Below are 18,456 nucleotides of genomic sequence, written 5' to 3'. Positions count from 1 at the left end.
CTTCATTAACTGATTTTCTTATTAGATTGATAATGATCTAGTGATATGGTGACATGTGAATAGGTGGAATGGTCTAGCAATATTGCAATTCTAAAAAAAGGTACCTTGAATGCTGATTTGCAAAGCTAATTAATTAGTCAAAAAAATCATAGTCAACCTGGGGAAAGAATCACAGAACACCATAATTCTCAGAAATTTCACCAATTTTTACAAACTAGCTTAAGAAAAGGGGCTTTTTGTTTCTTTATTTGGGGGATAGAGGAAACCCTGAGACTATCTCTATGCAAAGAAGTTAGAGAGAAAGAAATAAAGAGTAAGGCAAAAATTATAAGTATTATTATCCCCAATTTACAGGAGACTAAACTTTTTTAAGATCATACAACTGATGAGGGTCAGAGGCCAGATGTGCACTGGTCCTCTGTGTATAGCTCACTGTCTCCCTTTTTATATTCAATGGAAGGGGGGGGGGAGCCTTTCCTCCCATATAAGGGCACAACTAGAATCAGGTTTCTCCATTGGCTGGCTGCTTTCTGAGCCTGGATCATTCCAGAACTAGCAGCCATGTTAAAGCTCCTGTGACTGACACAGAAGCTCGGCTGACCAGGGTCTCCTTGGAATGGACAGATGGGCCACCTTGACCTAGGCAGCCCACCCCGAGGAAGCCGGGGCCTAAAGGGAAGGTAAGGACTGAGGGTCAGAGGAGAGGCGCTGCCTTGGTGCCTCAGGTTGGGAGGTCCTGCAGGGCCTGACAGGAGAGTTCCCCAGAACTTTCCAGAATGTTCCCTTTGGGAAAGCTCTCTCAATCAGAGCCAATTCTTTTATTCTACTTGTGACTTTTCCTCATAAATATAATAGATCTGAAGTTTGAAGGGAAATTAGAAGCATCTAGTCCAATTTCCTTATTTTTCAGAGGTCTTGGGGTGGGGGTGAAAGAAATAGGCAAATAATTTGGTATTATTCTTTGTTAGAGGAAAATAATAATAATACATAATGACAAAATAATACCTCATATTATTTGATCCATACATCACCTTGAAAAGATAAATGACTTGATCAGAATATCACATAATTAGTAGATGTCTAAGGCAGCTTTTGAAATACTTCCAGAATCCTCCATTCTAATACTTGTTATAAAATAGTTAATATTTCACTATGCACACTGAAATCTTTTTGGTAAGTATAAAACTTTTATTTCAGAGAGTATTGAATATTAGTTTGTTATAGTCTTACATTAACTCTATGATATATCATGATTTTCAATTTTAAAAAGTAAATTTTGATGAAATTTTTGTTCTGATATTTCTGGTTTATCATGCCATCCTCTAATTGAACCTAGCTCCTTTTAGACAGTCAAGGAAAAAAACACACTGATTTCATCAGATATGTGTTGTGTGTGTATGTGTGTGTGTGTGTGTGTGTGTGTGTGTGTATGTGTGTATATTAAATTCTGACAGAGATTCCCAACTCTGTACCTGAGGAGGGAAGAGACCTATCATTAGCTCGTTGTCAATACCCAAACCAGTCTTTACAATGACTCAGAGTTCTGTTTCATTTTTCTGTTCTTTTCATTTATCAATTTTTTTCATGTGGTTTTGCTTACTTTAATCTTCATCAGTTCACAATATTCTTCTCATGTTTCTTTGAATATCTCATAGTCCTCTTCTTTTATTGAACAGCATAATCCAGTAATTAGGTCAGATCCTGGCCTTGCTACTTCTTACATGTTACCTTGAACAAATCATTTAATTTCTCTGAGCCTTAGTTTTCTCAACTGTAAAATGAGAGGCTTGGAGTATATGATCTCAAAGCTATAAATGATCTTGTGTTGCCAAGGGAATTCTTTTGCAGGTATCAATTGGACTGAAGGTTGACATAGGTTGACTATGACTTGCTTGGCTAATTAATTAGCTTTGTAAATCAGCATTCAAGGTACCTTTGTAGAATTACAATATTGCTAGACCATTTCAAATATTCACACTTCACCATATCACTAGACCATTATCAATCTAATAACAAAATCAGTTAATGAAGATGCAAAACAAATGCACATAAGAGTAAATCAGAACATAGAATCAGTCTCTACCTGGTTCTCTCCACATCCATCTACAAATGGATACAATCTCCTGGAATTATATACATATGGTTTGTATAGTTATTCCATTATCAATGAATACCCATTTAATGAATGCCCCCTTTTTCCATTTCTTAATTATAAGTTCTTTGAGGACAGGAATTGTTTCATTTTTTTTTGTCTTTGTATCCTCAATGACTTTCTCGGTACCTAGTACAACACAGTCACTTAATACTTTTTGTTTGATTCTTTGCTACTACAATTTATTCCTATAAATAAATATTTTGGTCTACATCTGATATATCTTTTGGCCTTTGACCTCCTTGGAGAATTTGTAATGAGATCACTGGATCAAAGAAATCAACAGCAACTTTATTAAGAACTTATGTGCCAGAAACTATGCTAGACTCTAATCATAGACAAATGAGATAGTCCCTGCCTTCAACGTAATTACATTATATGGGTATAATCAATTGCACAGAATTTATTTTTGGTATATAAATTATATAGAAAACAACTATGAGGTTATTTCAGAAGGGAGGCACTAACATCTGGTGAAATCAGTAAAGATTTTGCATGTAAAAGGTAAACATTGATCTTAAAATTGAAAAAAGCAAGAGCATCTATCAGGCAGAGGCGAATGAGAAATGGACAGTGAAAAGTTGCTAAATATCGAAGTTGAAATATTGTCTATGAAGAACAGGGAAAAGTCATTTTAGCTTGATTGATAAGTGCAAGTAGGGAAATAATGTATAATGAGTCTTGAAAAATAGGTTAGGGTCAGGTTATGAAAGGTTTTAAATACAAAACTGACATATTTGCTTTGTATTTGAATTCCTAGCATTTAGAATAGTTTCTGACACATAGTAAACAGTAAGCACTTGTTGATTTGACTTCTTATCTTAGAGGCAATAAGGTACTTATGATTTGATCAAGGTTATGTGGAGAATAAATTAAAGTTGGGAGAGGAGGCAGGGACACCAAGTAGGGGGCTGTTAGTCCAAGCAAGAGAGTGATGAGAGTCAACTAGTGGAAAGACAACAAGCAATGGAGTCAGGAGGACTTGAGTTCAAAGTCAGGCTTAGTCACTTAATAATTGCCTTAACTGTGTGATCTTGGGCAAGTCATTTAACCCCATTGCCTCAAATAAAATTAAAAAAAAAAAGAAAGTGATGAATATCTAACTGTAAGAAATGAAGTTGGGCCAGAAGTGAGAATTGCTGTAGGAGAAATTATAACATTTTGCAATTTGATTTGATAGTGAAGGAGATTTAGTATAACTAGGTTTGCAAATGTGGGAGCCTGGAAGGATGTTGGTGCCCTCAACAGAAATAGTGATACTTGGAATAGATGAAATTGTGATATTTGGAAGAATGAAGGAGTTATAGACCCTTCCAGACCTTAAGTCAGATCATCATATGGTAGGGTTATTCCTAACAATCAGATTCTATAATGACTGAAAATTGACCTGAAAATATGGTTCAATTCAACCATTTCATTTAACAAATAAGAAAAATGTCTAAATGAATTTTGTTTTTAATATGTTTAATTTATGATGTCTGTGAAATAGTGAATGAAATAGCATAATTAAAGAATATGAACAGCTTAGTTACTTTTTCAAATTAGACCATCTCACAGATCCATCAAGAGGACATTAGTGGATATCTCTTTCTATAAACCCCTCTGACAATTGCTTTATGACCTTTGCCAATTTGCTGAATGAGAGGTGAAACCTCAGAATTGTTTTTATTTGGATTTCTATAATCATTAATGATTTGAAACTTTTTGTGGAAATATGTCACTGAGAGTCTAAAATTCTTTTGAAAATTGTTCATATCTACTCTACTAAGGAAAGGATCTTGGTCATAGTTTGTAACCATTTTCTACATATTCAAGCTTTCATTTCACTGATAATAAAGAATATTCCCTAGTTTTGTGTATTTTCTCCTTATAAATACTTCTAGATGGCCATTAAATGTCACAGCAAACCTTACTTTCAGGTTCTTATACACATCATAATCTATTAGGAGACCTCTCTAAATCAGTAGTTCTTAACTTTTTGTTTTGTTTTTCTCATAGTCCCCCTTTTTGACAGTCTAATGAAGATTATTGAATCTTTCTTGGAATACTGTTTTTTGTAATGTATAAAATGCATCAAAGGAAACCAATATATTAAAATGCAGTTGTCAACATTTTTAAAAACAGAAGTTAAAAACTACTTTAAATTTTTGAAGTAACTTTCTTTGACTAATTGAGATCTAGTCTTTTAGTAGTGTTATAAGTAATATAGAAATATTTGTCCTCATAAACTTGTGGGAATTTTTACACCTAAAGTTCCTCAAACAAAGTTTAAAACTCAACTGTTATTCTAACTTATACCTTATGCAGCAAAATTTTGTTATTCTGCATAGGGGAACCTAAAAAAAAGGCCTTCCTTCCTTCAAATCAACATTTGTCTTAACTCCATAGGGAAAGACACCCCAGTCATCTCATAAAGATAAACTAGATAATATTGTCTCTTGTATTTGTGTAAGAGGAAAAATTGTCTAGTCCTAGAATGTAATGGAATGTTAAGGAAAAAACCTGCTACCATGAATGATAAAGGACCTGCATGCCCTTCTAGACCTTGAGGCTGATCAATACCTAGTAGGCCTTATTCCTTACAATCAGATTCTTTAACGACTGAAAACTGCCTTGAAAATAAGATCTAGTTCAACCATTTCACTTTTACAGATAAGGAAAATGAAGTTTAAAAAAGCTCTGCTCAATGGCAGTTTAGATAGTTAAAGAAAAATTTATTAATAAATAATGTGTACTAATGTGGTAGATGCCAGAGATATAAAGGAAACAATTCCTGTCCTCAAAAGGCTTATATAATCTCACCATTCCTGAAATTTCTCACACTACTCTTTCCCTTTTATGCTGTCAGAGCACTTTGCTTTATGTTTTGAGAAAATAAAGGACCACTTATCTTTCCCCAATTTATATATCAAAATGGTTTAATAAATGCATATTTATTCATCTCCTAAGATGTCAATCACTATGCTAGGCCCACAAAAAAATGAAAAAGTACAGTCAAGTAGTTTACATTCTAATGAAGGACACCTGTATATCTATACATGTAGATATTCTGTGTGTATATATGTATGTATATGCAGAAAAATATAAAATGAATGAATACAAATAAAATACCAGGTAGTGAGTGATATGGTAGTGACATCATTCTCTACGCTCATTTTTTTTTAATGCTGGTCACTCATGAAGAAGAGGTGGGTCTTTTTTTTGCTCAAGTTCACAACCTTAGCATTGCTGTTTTTGTTGATACTGTTGTTGGTATTTTTGTTTGCATCACCTTTATCTCTCAACATATTCCTTCCCTACTCATTAGTCATTTTTATAAAAAAAAGGGGGGGGGAGAAGCAGTTTAGTAAAACTAACTCATGTAAACAAGAGTCAGTATATCCAATGTTCCACCTTAGCAAAAAATGAAGGGAGGTCTATTTTCTCATTTCTTCTTTGGAACACTTATTTTATACAATATATTATAATTATGTAATGTTCAGTTTTTTTTTTCTTGTTCTGCCTATTTACATTGTAGTTGTATCTGTGCTCAGCATTTTCTGGATACTGCTAGTTTTCTTTCCATATCAGTTCATATGGTATTTCTCATACTTCTCTGAATTCTTCTAATTTACTGTTTCTTATAGCACATTAATATTTGAATATGCTAACTTACCTCATTGCTTAGATATATCTCAGTGGACATTCATTCTTTTATGTTACAAAAGTGCTATTAGGAATATTTTCCTACACCTCACTTCACCTTATCTAGCAAATTGCTTTATAATCATCCCTCTCTCATTTTTCTTATTGTTATTCAGTCATTTTCAGTCTTGTCCAACTTTTCATGATTCCATTTGGGGTTTTCTTGACAATAGTTAAATGGTTCACCATTTCCTTCTTCAACTCATTCTGCAGGTGAGGAAACTGAGGTAAATGGGGTCAGGTGACTTGCCCTGGGTAACACAACTATTAAGTATCTGAAGTCTGTTTTGGACTCAGGAAAATGAATCTTCCTGATTCCAAGCCCAGGGTTCTATCCACTGTGCTACCTAGCTGTCTTTCTTTTTATTTACTAGTTTATTTTTAACTGCCTAAAACATAGCAGGTGTGTTCCATTTTTGAAAACAAATAAAAAAAATTCTCACTTCCCTTACCATTTCCTCATTTCTTCTCTCTTTTCACAGCATTGGGGGAGTTAAGTAACTACCCTTTTTGCTTCCTCTTCCTCACCTCTCCTCTTCACATTCCCTGAAAATCTGGCTTCCACTCTCATCACTCTACTGAAACTTCTCAGCAATATAGCCAGCATTTTCTAACTGACAATTCTGAAGGCCTTTTTCAATCAATTAATATGTATTAAGCATTTATGTGCCAAGAGCTGGAGAGATAAAAACAATAATGAAACTGTTTTCCTTTTTCTCAAGAAGACTCCATTATTTTGGGGGAACAACATGTACATCACACACACACACACACACATATATATATCTATATATGTGTGTGTGTGTGTGTATACATATATCTGTTAAATATAAAAAGGGAGGTTAGAGCCAGATTGTGAAGGGCTTTAAATGTCACAGGCAAGGTTTATATTTGATCCAAGAGGTGATAGGATTCAGCTGGAGCTTATTGAGCAAGAGAATGACATTTGGAATTCCCTACTTTATAAAAATCATTATAGCATTCGAGGTGTTGTATAGACTGAAGAGAGACTTGAAAGTGGGGAAACCAATAAAGAAAATATTGTAGTAATTTAGGCAAATGATTGATGAGGACCTGAACTAAAGTGATTGTGAGAGTGAAGAGGAAGGATTGAATATCGTGATATAGAACTATAGCTAAGAGAGTCCAACTTGTTATATAGATCTAGGAGTTATCTATCCAGAAATTACTTATTTGGGAGAGTCAATGAGATGACCAAATGATGGAATATAGAAAGAGAACAGGACCAGGACAGAACTTGGAGGTAATGCATTGATACATGAGAGGGAGAACCAAGAGGGAATATCCAGTAGCAGAGCAAGTCAGCTTTGTCACATGCAAGGAGGATAAGAAAGACAAGGAGTAAGAAAAAGCTGTCCAATCTTCCATTTAGGAAATCATAGGTAACTTGGGAGATATAGTTTCAGTTGAAGTTGAAATCTAGTTAGAAGTCATCCTACAGGGTTAGTGTAGTGTATTTTCTGTTAATTATTTCCAATTTATCATACATATATAAAAATTACAGCTAAACAGGTATGCATAAATGTGGGTGCTTGCTTAACTATAATTATTTACATCTTGGAAGATCAAGTAGATCACGGGGTGAGCTGACTACTAGTAGAAACCAGACAGGAAATGGGGAGAGATGGTTTGGGTTGAAGGGAATTGATGGTGAAAACTGATAATAAAGGGAAAGGAAGGTGGGGAAGGAGGAGTAAGGCTAACAGGTGAGTGACTAGGCAATGAAGTTCCATGAGAAGAGGGATTGCTTTTGCCCTTTTTTGTATGCCTGGGCTTACTACAGCGTCTGGCATGTAATAGACACAATAAATAAACGGATGGAAGGAAGGAGGTGGACCCAAAGAGAATAAACAGGTGAGAAAGTCAGGAAAAGATCTGACAATAGCTAGAATCTCCATAGTTGAAAAGACCTGGGACTTGGGAGTTAAAGAACCTAGCGTCACATTCCACCTCGACCACTGCCGCCTCTGTGGCTTCAGTTAAGTCACTTAATTCTACCAACTAAATTGTAATGAGGAAAGAGTCAATTCCAGGGTCTTTCGGGTCCCTTCCGGCTGGGTAGCTACAGCTCCATGATCGTGAGCTCGAGGTCCGGTGGTAGGATCTCATTTTGTGAGGCTGAGAACGACTTGTGGCGTTTGCAAACGGCAAGAAAATAGCCAGCAGAAAGGGAAATCCTGGATTAGGGGTGGAATGCCAGTGGAGGCGATCTGCTGGGAGAGGAATGTGGTGGGAGCAAGGGCACTGCGTGTGGAGATGTCCTGATAAAACTTGCCGCGGCTGGCATTCTGGGGTGCTGTCTGTAATGCGGATTCTTGCCTTTTCTTTGATACAAAAATAACTGAAAGGGAACTCCGGAGCCGGGTGCACAGTGGTTACTCAGTTCCAACTTGTGTGCGTGGACATAGGAGTTTTGTCCTGGTTAGAATTCCGCCAGGCTGAGACGTTTTCCCGCGGCCCTTGGCTGCCTGGACTTGCCTGCGCACCCGACGCTCCGCGGGCTCCGCTGCAGCTGCACCTGCAGGGTCTCGAGCAGCTTCAGTGGAGCAGCATCTCCGCCACGTGCAACCGCACCCGGGAGCCGCAGGCACAGCCTAGAGCCGGCACCTCCCCCCGCCCCCACAACCTGCGCACGCACACCCGGAGAGAGCGGGTGGGGGCGGGGGCCAGCGCGGAGCCGAGTCTCGTCTCCCAGCCCCAGGCGCCACGCAACCATGCCTCCCTTGCCCCTCTCCGGGCTGCGGGCTTCGTTCTGAAGCAATGCGCATGTGCGCATCTGCGGGCTAGGGTGTTCCACGCCGGGTGGGGGGCGTGGTCAAGGAAAGGAGCGGGGCTAGTGCGCATGCTCGGATATGCGCAGTGCCAGACCCGACGCACAAGATCTGTCGATTTGGAAGTTCGGAAAGGTGACGCATGCGCGAATCTGCACTGTGCCGGGGAAGAGGGGAGCCCGACGACTAGGAAATTTGAATCCCATAGAAGCATGGAGTGTGACCTCATGGAGACTGACATCTTGGAGTCGTTGGAGGATCTGGGGTAAGAGTCCCGGCCGCTGGGCCCCCGAGCCTCCCGGCCTCCGTGACCCCAGCCCTTCCTCCCGGCCGGGCCCCCTTTCCCTCCCGGTGCCGCGCCCCGCGGCTCCTCGTTGCTGCCGCCTCCCTCCCCCACCCGCCACCCGCCGGCTCCCCCGTCCTCCCCTCCGCCTGGTGTGCCCCCTCCCCCGCCCCCTCGCTTCCCAGCTCTCCGGCGGGGCCCCGCCGCGCCCCCAGGGCTTCAGACCCGGACGCCGGGCGTGTGTCCTCGTGGGAGGCCTGCTGCGCCCCAGCCGCCGCCTCCCTCTGCCTTCCCCCCGTGCGGCTTGGGCCCTGGAGCCCCGGCCCTCCCTCCTCGGCTCCGGGATGTGTTGGCCAGGACCGCCTTCCCCAGCACCCGCTTCGCGTTCTGCCTAGTCACTCACCTGGTAGCCCCCCCTTCCCCGCCCTTTATTATCAGTTTTCACCAACAATTCCCTTCCGCCCAAGCCCTCTCCCCGTTTCCTGCCCGGCTTCCCTTAGTCCTCAGCTCCCCCCTGCTAACCAGGGTCGCTGTTGAAACCACTGGTAGTTTTTTCCTGACTTCGGTCTCTACCACAAATTTTGGGACTACTTGTTGGGCCTCATTCACCTCCTTTATTTTACACCCACCCATGCCACCTCCTGTAATAGCTGTTAGCCTGTCGGACCTCTTATTCAACAATAAATAGCTGAAAACAAGCACTAGTTATCAGAGCAATCGCGTATGTCCAGCATCATAACTTGAGAATGGAGAAAACACTAAATATGGTTTCAGAAACTTCGTTTAAATGTGTACTTAGAGGTGTACAAATAGCCCTGTAGCTCCATTTACAAACTAGCAGGTTATTTATACGGATTTTTACCAGTACATGATTTACGAAGCTTATTCCCGTCAAAAAATAGTTAACTTGGATATATTTTATTAGTTCAGAGTGGCTTACTCTCTTATTAGGAATATTTTAGCAAAGACAATATTGTGATTTTGTTTTGCTTAAAGTATTAGTAATATCAATTTTTTCCCCTTATTATTCTTTCTGAATTTTCTTGACTTTCTTTGACGTAAACATAAAAGCCCTCCTGAGAAATACCCTGTTTATTAATGAAATCACAGGCTAAAATCACATCAAAAAAGTCTTATTTTTTGCACTTCTCTAAATTTATTCATTCTACATAAATGCTCCTACAAATTTGCAGTGAAAAGTTTCTTCCCAAGTTTTATCTTCTTGCACAATAATTTTTTTCTGTGTATATCTTTACAAAATTGGGTTACCTGTATAAATAAGTTTACTTGTTACAATATTAATGGGCATTGCAGTTAATCCTAGGATATGAATTATAATGCCCTTGTGTTTTTGAAACACATTGGTTTTTTCCGATCAGTTTTTGGTTCCTTACTACATTCAATATTAACTTTGGAAAGGAGGTGTTGCAGCATTAATATGCAGCTTTGTTTGGTGGTTTCTGTATGCCATTGAAACTGGAAGAAAAAATCAAAGAATTTTGTTCGTTTTCTAAGTATATTAAACCTAGACCATATCTATATTTTGTTGAATGTATGGTCTTAATTCTAGACCCAAAATAAATGTCATGCTTAAGAAACTAAATAAAATATAAGACAACTGTTAGAAATTTTCCTTTGTTAATTATATTTGGAAATTTTATCTCTAAACACATGGTGTTTCAATAGCATCACTTTTAAAGGAAGCAAACAGCATTCCCAAGCCCTTAGTCTTCTAAGGGTTATGCTAGTGTAACTGTTTAATTATTGTTTTCTAGTTTTTTCATTATTCTATAAGGAAATACTATTTTTAAAATCCCTAAAATGAAACCCCATAATTCAAATCCTATAAAATAATCATTTATGAAGACCATAGGTTCTAAACTTATCCAAAATTCAGGATATTACAGTAGTCTACCAAAATAAATCTGACAACATTCTACCCTGCTGCTGTATTATTTGTTCTGTTAATTCATTAAAAATATGAAAGTAAGTGGAAAGTTACTGATACCTTTTTTTTTTAATTAACCTAACATGATACTTGCTAATGCAAGGCATCTTTTTATAGTCTGGCCTCTCTCAGGAATGTTTTGGTTCTAGTAGGCCTCTAGCCTATCCTGATTGCCCTGAACAAGTAAACATTTTATTTCAGTGCCTTCAGGCAACTTTAAAACATAAGGTGTCCAGCTACTTACTGAATTTCCTTGGTTAAAGGAATTGACCCCACTAGATTTTCTTACAGCAATACAATCCCCTACAGAAAAGGAAGAGTCTATTGTTAGTTTATGGGTTAAAGATCTACAGCTGAAAGATCTTGAGACCCTCTACTTCAAATCTTTCAATTTTTATGAATGAGGAAAATGAGACCCAAGTAGGTTGTAAGTGACATGTCCAAGGTTTCACAAGTAGTGTCAGAGATAAGGTATGAACCTATGCCCCTGATTCCAGAACCAACATGTCCCTTCAATTTTTCTAAGCAGTTACTGACTTCTATAAAGAAAGCAATATTCTTTAGAAATAAAAGTAATGATTAAAAAAAGTATAAGTATTTGTTATTTTATTTATTGAATGAAGTCTTAGATGGAGAATTATGAGCCCTCCAGAACTTAAAAACCTGTTGTTAAGGAGTGTTTTCTTTAGGGAGCAGGATTGGAAATGACTGACTTAAAAGTAAAACTGATTTTCTACTTTATGAGGCTACCAATTGAAATAATGAAAAATCAACTTTCATCCTACAACTCTGAATTTGTGGGTAGTTGTTCATTGTATTTTGATAGGGTTTTCATCTACCTTTAGAAAAGCATTGTATCTTAAATAACATTTGCTCGGTACAAAAAAAATGTTTCTAGTTAATAGCAAACCACCAGAAATTCAGTTGCCAAGGTAACAGTTATGTAATTAGGATTATATCCTTACTATAATCTTAAACTTTCATAATTTCTTTTATTATGTGTACCTTTTTTTTAAAGCCAGTTAAAATATCTTCTGTAGTTCATATCATATACCCTTTTCATTTAGTTAAACCAAGTTACCTGTACACCACCAGGCCCCATTAAAGCTCTATCTAGTTTGACAGTATGAGAAACCAAAGGAATAAGCATGAAAAAATTGACTTTAGAAATTAAAAGTGCTTAATCCTGACTAGACAAATTAGCACCACAGACGCTAAAGTAAGACTCAGAATAATGTAAATGTTGAGAACTAGGACCCAAAAGAATTAGGGCAAGAGTCATATTTCTCTGTGAGGGAAATTATGCTTCATTACCACTAATGAAAGATTGAAGCTTACTTTATTAACAAAACAATATCAGTAATTAACGCTTTTAATCAGGAGTCATGGAGAAAATTAAACTGTTCTATTTATATTTGAAAGACTTTGAAGTAAGACTCCTCACTCTTGAACCTCTTAAGACAATTTTGGGCATTTTAGATTTAAAAAGGCAATGTCTTATCTATGGTTACAACCTTTTCAATTTCCGTAATAGTAGGATCACTAGGTGGCACGCCAGCCTTGGATTTAAAGGATACAAGGAGTTGGAATCCAGTTTCAAACACTTGTCACTTACTAACTGGTTGACCTTGGGCAAATCACTTAACCCTGATTGCCTTGCATCCAGGGCTATCTCCAGTAGTCCTGATTCATATCTGACCACTGGACCCAAATGACTCTGGATGAGAAAGTGAGCATCTCCCTCACTCAGATCCAGTTCAGGAGCTTGTCATGGCATCACTTCCCTAATGGCTTGGTCTTCTTCGAAAATGAAGAAGTTAATAGTAAGATAATCTTGACTTTATTTCTCAAATAACTATAATTTTATTTACTTGTTTATTATCCAAGTTTCAGTAAGATAAATATTAAAAATAGCTTGGTTTTGTGAAAAATCACATACTTTGTAGTTTTTATATGAGGTTTGCTTAAACTTTTAAACAAAGTCACCAGAATTATGCCATAGGATCAGATGTTTGGCTGCAAGGGGCCTCAAAGTCCATCTAGTCCAAACTCATTTTCTAGTTCAAACTCATATTCTATAGCTCAGCATTGAAGTGACTTTTCCAAGGACGTATAGGTAATAACCAGCAAAGTATTTGTAGCCAGATCCTCTGTTCAATCTTTGTCCTTCCTTTAGTACCAAGCCTTGATATAACCTCCATGAAATCTTCCCTTATTTCTACCTTTTCCTCTTAACTGTAGTATATCATTGTTTTAGCTCTCACTAATTATTAGTATGCATTGCTCTCACATGTTTTCTCCCTTTGCCTCCTTCTCCCCACCCCCAGCCCTTTACTCCTTCTCTCAAAAAATAAAACATATAGGCCCTTGTAAAAAGTGTTTAATATATTGTGTTAGATTGATTTGAGTAGTTCTCAACCATCTTTTCATGGGTCCCTAAAAACCTATCATATCAAGAATGAGTAAAGTATAGCATCCTTTTGATTAACCAAGGATTAGCTTCTCCCTCCAGTCTTCTTCCCAGTCTGGTACTACTCCTTTGGTAATGGATGCTCAAAGACATGAGGAACAATTACAAAGAGAGTGAAATTAATTGGAGGACAAGGTTGCCATAGTGATCAACATCTTACCCTCTCCCCAAACCCACCTAGTAGCACTTCATTGCTATTTCTCGTTTGTCAAGGATGGTCAAGTAGTATAAATTCCTAAAACTTCAGTATAGTTGCATATATTGTATCTTATATTAAAGTTGTTTATTGTTTTTTAGTTAAATTTGTTGTACTTGTAAGTAGATTTATTATCCATGGTTTACTGAGAGTTATTTTATCTTAAGAAGCACTAATTTGTTTTACTCACCAGTTACAAAGGTCCTTTGTTAGAAGATGGAGCTTTGTCTCAGGCAGTCACTGGTGGAGCCAGTTCCCCTGAATTCACCAAACTCTGCGCTTGGCTGGTGTCTGAATTAAGATTGTTCTGTAAACTAGAAGAAAATGTGCAAGCAACCAACAGTAAGTAACAGGCCTATTTTTTAAAAGTTAACAGTTATTTGTAGATGCCTAATATGAAATGAAATTTTAACATTTTAGTTTATGAAGCCATTTTTGGCAGATCTGATTAGTAAAAACAGACATTTTTGTAATAAGGTCACCTTGTTATTTTTCATAGTACAATTTCATATATAAGAAAACTCAGTTCCCTTGTTTTCTATTTAGAAGTAATAAACTTTTTTAAAAATACATTTACAGAAAAGACAATTCAGAGGTTAGTGTTTAAAAGATACTTAGAAAATTAGATAAAGCTTCTGGGGATTTACCTAAATTTAAAAATTAGATGAGTTCATTACTGTCCAATAGTCATTCTTTGTTGTAGTTATAGCCTTATGAAAGTATGATTTAGGGCATAGAGTTAAACTTCCTTTATCAGCTTGGCTAACAGAATCTAGAGACCTGAGTGGAAGCTAAAGTAAATCCAGTACAATTTCATTTAATGCTTTTGTTGGGAGTATTCGAGAGAATATCTTCTTTAAAGACTTTCTTTACAATAATATGTATTACTATATAGAAAGTGAATATAATGGGGTCTTAGTGTAGTTTTAGCACCTACATTTTCTTCTCTGCAAATGAGACAAGAGCTTGAAACCTGACACTTTACCATTCAGTTCTTTTCCAGAGATATCAGCCTGAAGCGCCTAAGGCAAAGTGCCCCAACCCTTTATCTGTATGAATTGTACAGAGTAGCACACTTTGAGAATTTCCAGTATCTTCGTATTTGAGATATGTAATGATTTCTGGGGAACAATTAGATACTTGTATCCGTTATTATTTTTCATTGATATAAGGAAAATAAAGTATATCATTCTCAGAGGGAAGATACCTTGGAAATAATTAAGTTCTTAGATTCATTAGATTTGCTTTGAATTTAGAAGCTAACCCAAATACTTGGGAACCATTAATTTATTAAATTTAAGTGTTTTTAATATGGTTAAATGTGTTTTGATTCATTCATACAGTCCAGGGGTTAGGGATGAGAGTTTTCAGGATTGAAATGCAACTTGATGTGGAACCAAACTACCGAAAATTTTCTGGAATTTTCTACTTTGGACAATCCTAGTTTCTTTACCAAACCTTGTTAAGAAAGAAAACACAAGGGGCAGCTAGGTGGTGCAGTGGATAGAGCACCAGCCTTGGAGTCAAGAGTACCTGAGTTCAAATCTGAACTCAGACACTTAATAATTACCTAGCCTTGTTGCCTTGAGCAAGCCACTTAACCCCATTGCCTTAAAAAAATATTTAAAGAAAGAAAAAAAGAAAACAGCCCTCAGGGCTATGCTTAAAAGAAGGGGATAGATAACCCTAATGGTTTCCCAAACCTTTCATATTTAGGCAGATGGTTCTCTTCCAATAGGCTCTTTTCATAAATATTGGAAGGTCAGAGAAATGGAAGTTGTGGGAAATGAGTAAGAGTATAGGCAAACTATGGATCTATGTCATATATTGGGGATTTTTTTAGGGGTGAAGATGCTACACAAGTTGAGATACGTTTTGTAATAAGTATCAGAATAATTAAGACATAATGCAAAAGCTATCCGTTTTCCCTCTCATTTTGCTTCTTACTGAATATCTTCTTATACCACCATGAGATTGTATGGGAAAACTGTACCATACCCCATATGTTGTTGAGGGAAAAAGGATTCTTTTCCCCACAAGGGAAAAGTTGCTATTATTTTTGTACTTAGTTTAGAGTTCATTCCTCAAGATCCCCAACACTCCCATCCGAACACTATGCATAAATTAAAAAGTATTTAATAAATTAATCTAGTTCCTAAATATTTTACTGTCTTTTGGATTTAAAACAAATATACTGAACTTACAATTAGATTACCTTTTAAGTTCTTTGCAACTCAAAATGCTATACTTTATCCTTATTTACTTCAGCCTCCAAGACTTTTTCAAGCCTAGTTGCTTTAGCTGCTGTTATTGAGCAACAGGAGATAGAAACATAAGTGGGAATTAAGCAATACTGTCCATCCCCTCTGATATGTGGTTCCACTCCTGGCAAAAGCCAGTCATTATTTTATGTCAGGTATCTAATAAAAATCCTAATTGCTTAGAATTCAATATCATATTATACACCTGAAAATTCATATTGTAATATATTAAATACTATAATATGAATAAGTAAATATTTTTAAAACATTTAGTCCCTAGATAAAATTTCTCAGTTTTCGGGGGGGGGGTGTTACCATTCAGAGTTTATTGAGCCCTGACCTAATTGAGTGCCTCCTTATTTTACATGAGGAAATTGATGCCCACCTGGAGAAGATATGCTGTGTCTTACAGCAGGTTTTCTCTAAATATACCACACTTGATAGGGAATCATTGAAGTAAAAGGGAAGAAACAACAAAAATTTAAATTTAGTTAAAAATGGCAAGTATTTAGATATCTTATTTTTTATTCAACTGTTAATTCTGAATATACAGAAGAAGCTTAAAACATGATCCCTGACTTCAAAGTTTATAGTATATTTGGGCAGAACAGAACACAGGAAATAATTAAAGGTGATATTTCATTTCAGATATTTATTATACATGGTATTATGCAAGTCACAATGAGGAAAATGGCTCTTCTCTGCTAAACTTAAATAGAAGAATAACTGAATACTAAATTGTGTAATATACACTTTAAGTGCTATTAATATACAAAAGATAGAAAAACACTGAGGGTTGGAATGAGCAAGGAATGCTTTGCTGAGCTGTATCTTAAAGGATTTTGGATAAGTAGAAATGAGAAGAAAGATTATTTCCAAGAAAGAGGGACAATAGGAGAGAAGGCATGATGTCCGATGTGATTAGAGCAAAGGATGAATGTTTCAGAAGAAAAAAAAATTAGATTGTGTAGGCATATGAGAGAATGGATTATAAAAATGCCAAAGAGAAGATCCAACATGATAGAAAATAGGGAGCCATTCAATATATTTGAGTTGGAGAATAATATGATGAAAGTCATATTTAAGAATGCGTGGATTTGTGACATAGAATTGGGAAACTGGAATCAGAAGTGGGAGCCCAATTAGAATAGATTTATATGATCTTTATCTTAGAAATAAAACTGTTATTGTTGTTTCTAAAGGCCCAAATGAAGCAGATGAGTTCCAGCTTGAGGTGAGTGGGCTACTTGGCGAAATGAACTGTCCATATGTTTCACTGACATCTGGAGATGTGACAAAGCGCCTTCTCAACCAGAAGAATTGCCTCCTGTTGCTCAGTAAGTTCAGGGCTACTTTTGTGTGTAGCACTTTATATATTCTTTGACTGATACTTGTTATACATGGAAAAAACTTATTTTTAAGAAAAAATTCTTGAACTTTAAAGTGTAGGAGAAGATTTTGATGCCAGTGAGTAGGTAACATTGTTCCCTGTGTAACTGATAGTTTTTCTCAGTTCAACACATTACAGTTTTTTTAACTATTAAGTTCCATTCAGTGTAATTATTGTTAATAAGAGTTAATGTGATATTCATTTATTCATTCATTGATTCAACATTTACTCAACAACTAATCTGTGCATTTGACTGTTAGGTACTGAGATATTTAAAAGAAATATAAAGAAAAAATAACTTCTTTAGCCTATTAGGGATAATGATGCCTAAATAAAGAGCAGTTATGTGACATTGCTCTACCCACAATGGATACTTAAGAAAGGTTGACCCTTAGGAGATCACATGAAGGAAAGATAATAAACAGGAGCATAATCTACCTCACAGAAACTTTGCAAGTACTTGTACCACCATTTTACAGAGAGTAAGCTGAGACTCAAAAATATTGAGATATTTCCTTATAATCGCATTTCAGTAGCATCTGAACTCAAGATCTCCTTGACTCTAGTTCCACAGTACTCTTCAGTGTACTGCATAGATAGGCTGGCAGTTGAGCTTTTTACACTGAATTCATAGAGATGAAGAAAAGACATTTAATCTGTAAGTATTGCTTTTTAAATCTAAAGACACATAAAATGGTCATGCTTTTGAGGACCTTCCAGTGAATGTATCTTGTTTGCTTGAAGCACATCATATATAAGGGGAAAGTAGTTTGAATTAAAACTGATGAGGGGAAGCTAAGTGGTGCAGTGGATAGATCTTTGGCCCTGGAGTCAGGAGGATCTGCATCCAAATCTGACCTCAGACACTTAATAAATAGCTAACTGGGTGACCAGTTTTAAATGTGTTTTGATTCATTCATACAGTCCAGGTTTAGGGATGAGAGTTTTCACGATTGAAATGCAACTTGATGTGGAACCAAACTACTGAAAATGTGGCCTCAGACACTTAATAATTACCTAGCCATGTGGCCTTGGGCAAGCCACTTAACTCCATTGCCTTAAAAAATATTTAAAGGAAATAATCCCATTGCTTTGCAAAAACCAAAAAGAAAAAGAGATAAAACTGGAGAGGTATGTCTTCATCATCACAGCTTACATTTGTATAACACTTTCAGATAGGTGTTTTACATAATTAATCTCATTTAATCCTCATAACAATCCTGTACAGGAGATGATCTTATACTCTATTTTATAGATAAAACTAAGTCTCAGAGAGATTA

General features: G+C 36.7%; 1 protein-coding gene across 2 annotated transcripts in view; it reads left to right on the top strand.

Annotated features, from left to right (window-relative positions):
- The first annotated feature begins 582 nt into the window (after positions 1–582).
- FAM98A (family with sequence similarity 98 member A) overlaps positions 583–18,456 on the top strand; it is a 40,942-nt gene continuing 23,068 nt past the window's right edge. Inside the window, exons 1-3 of one of the 2 annotated variants that reach the window (XM_074209688.1) lie at positions 583–680; positions 13,719–13,867; positions 16,989–17,123. In XM_074209688.1, the coding sequence (XP_074065789.1) occupies positions 625–680; positions 13,719–13,867; positions 16,989–17,123 (340 nt within the window). In that variant the 5' untranslated portion in view covers positions 583–624. Of the gene's footprint in view, positions 681–8,687; positions 8,894–13,718; positions 13,868–16,988; positions 17,124–18,456 lie in introns of those variants that run through there. The other variant, XM_074209687.1, reaches the window with a different exon arrangement.

This window comes from Macrotis lagotis, chromosome 1 (genome assembly GCF_037893015.1).
Source record: "Macrotis lagotis isolate mMagLag1 chromosome 1, bilby.v1.9.chrom.fasta, whole genome shotgun sequence".
In the NCBI taxonomy this organism is placed as follows: Eukaryota; Metazoa; Chordata; class Mammalia; order Peramelemorphia; family Peramelidae; genus Macrotis; species Macrotis lagotis.
The sequence above is the reverse complement of the archived record's forward strand: the minus strand, read 5'-3'. Positions and strand labels throughout refer to the sequence as shown.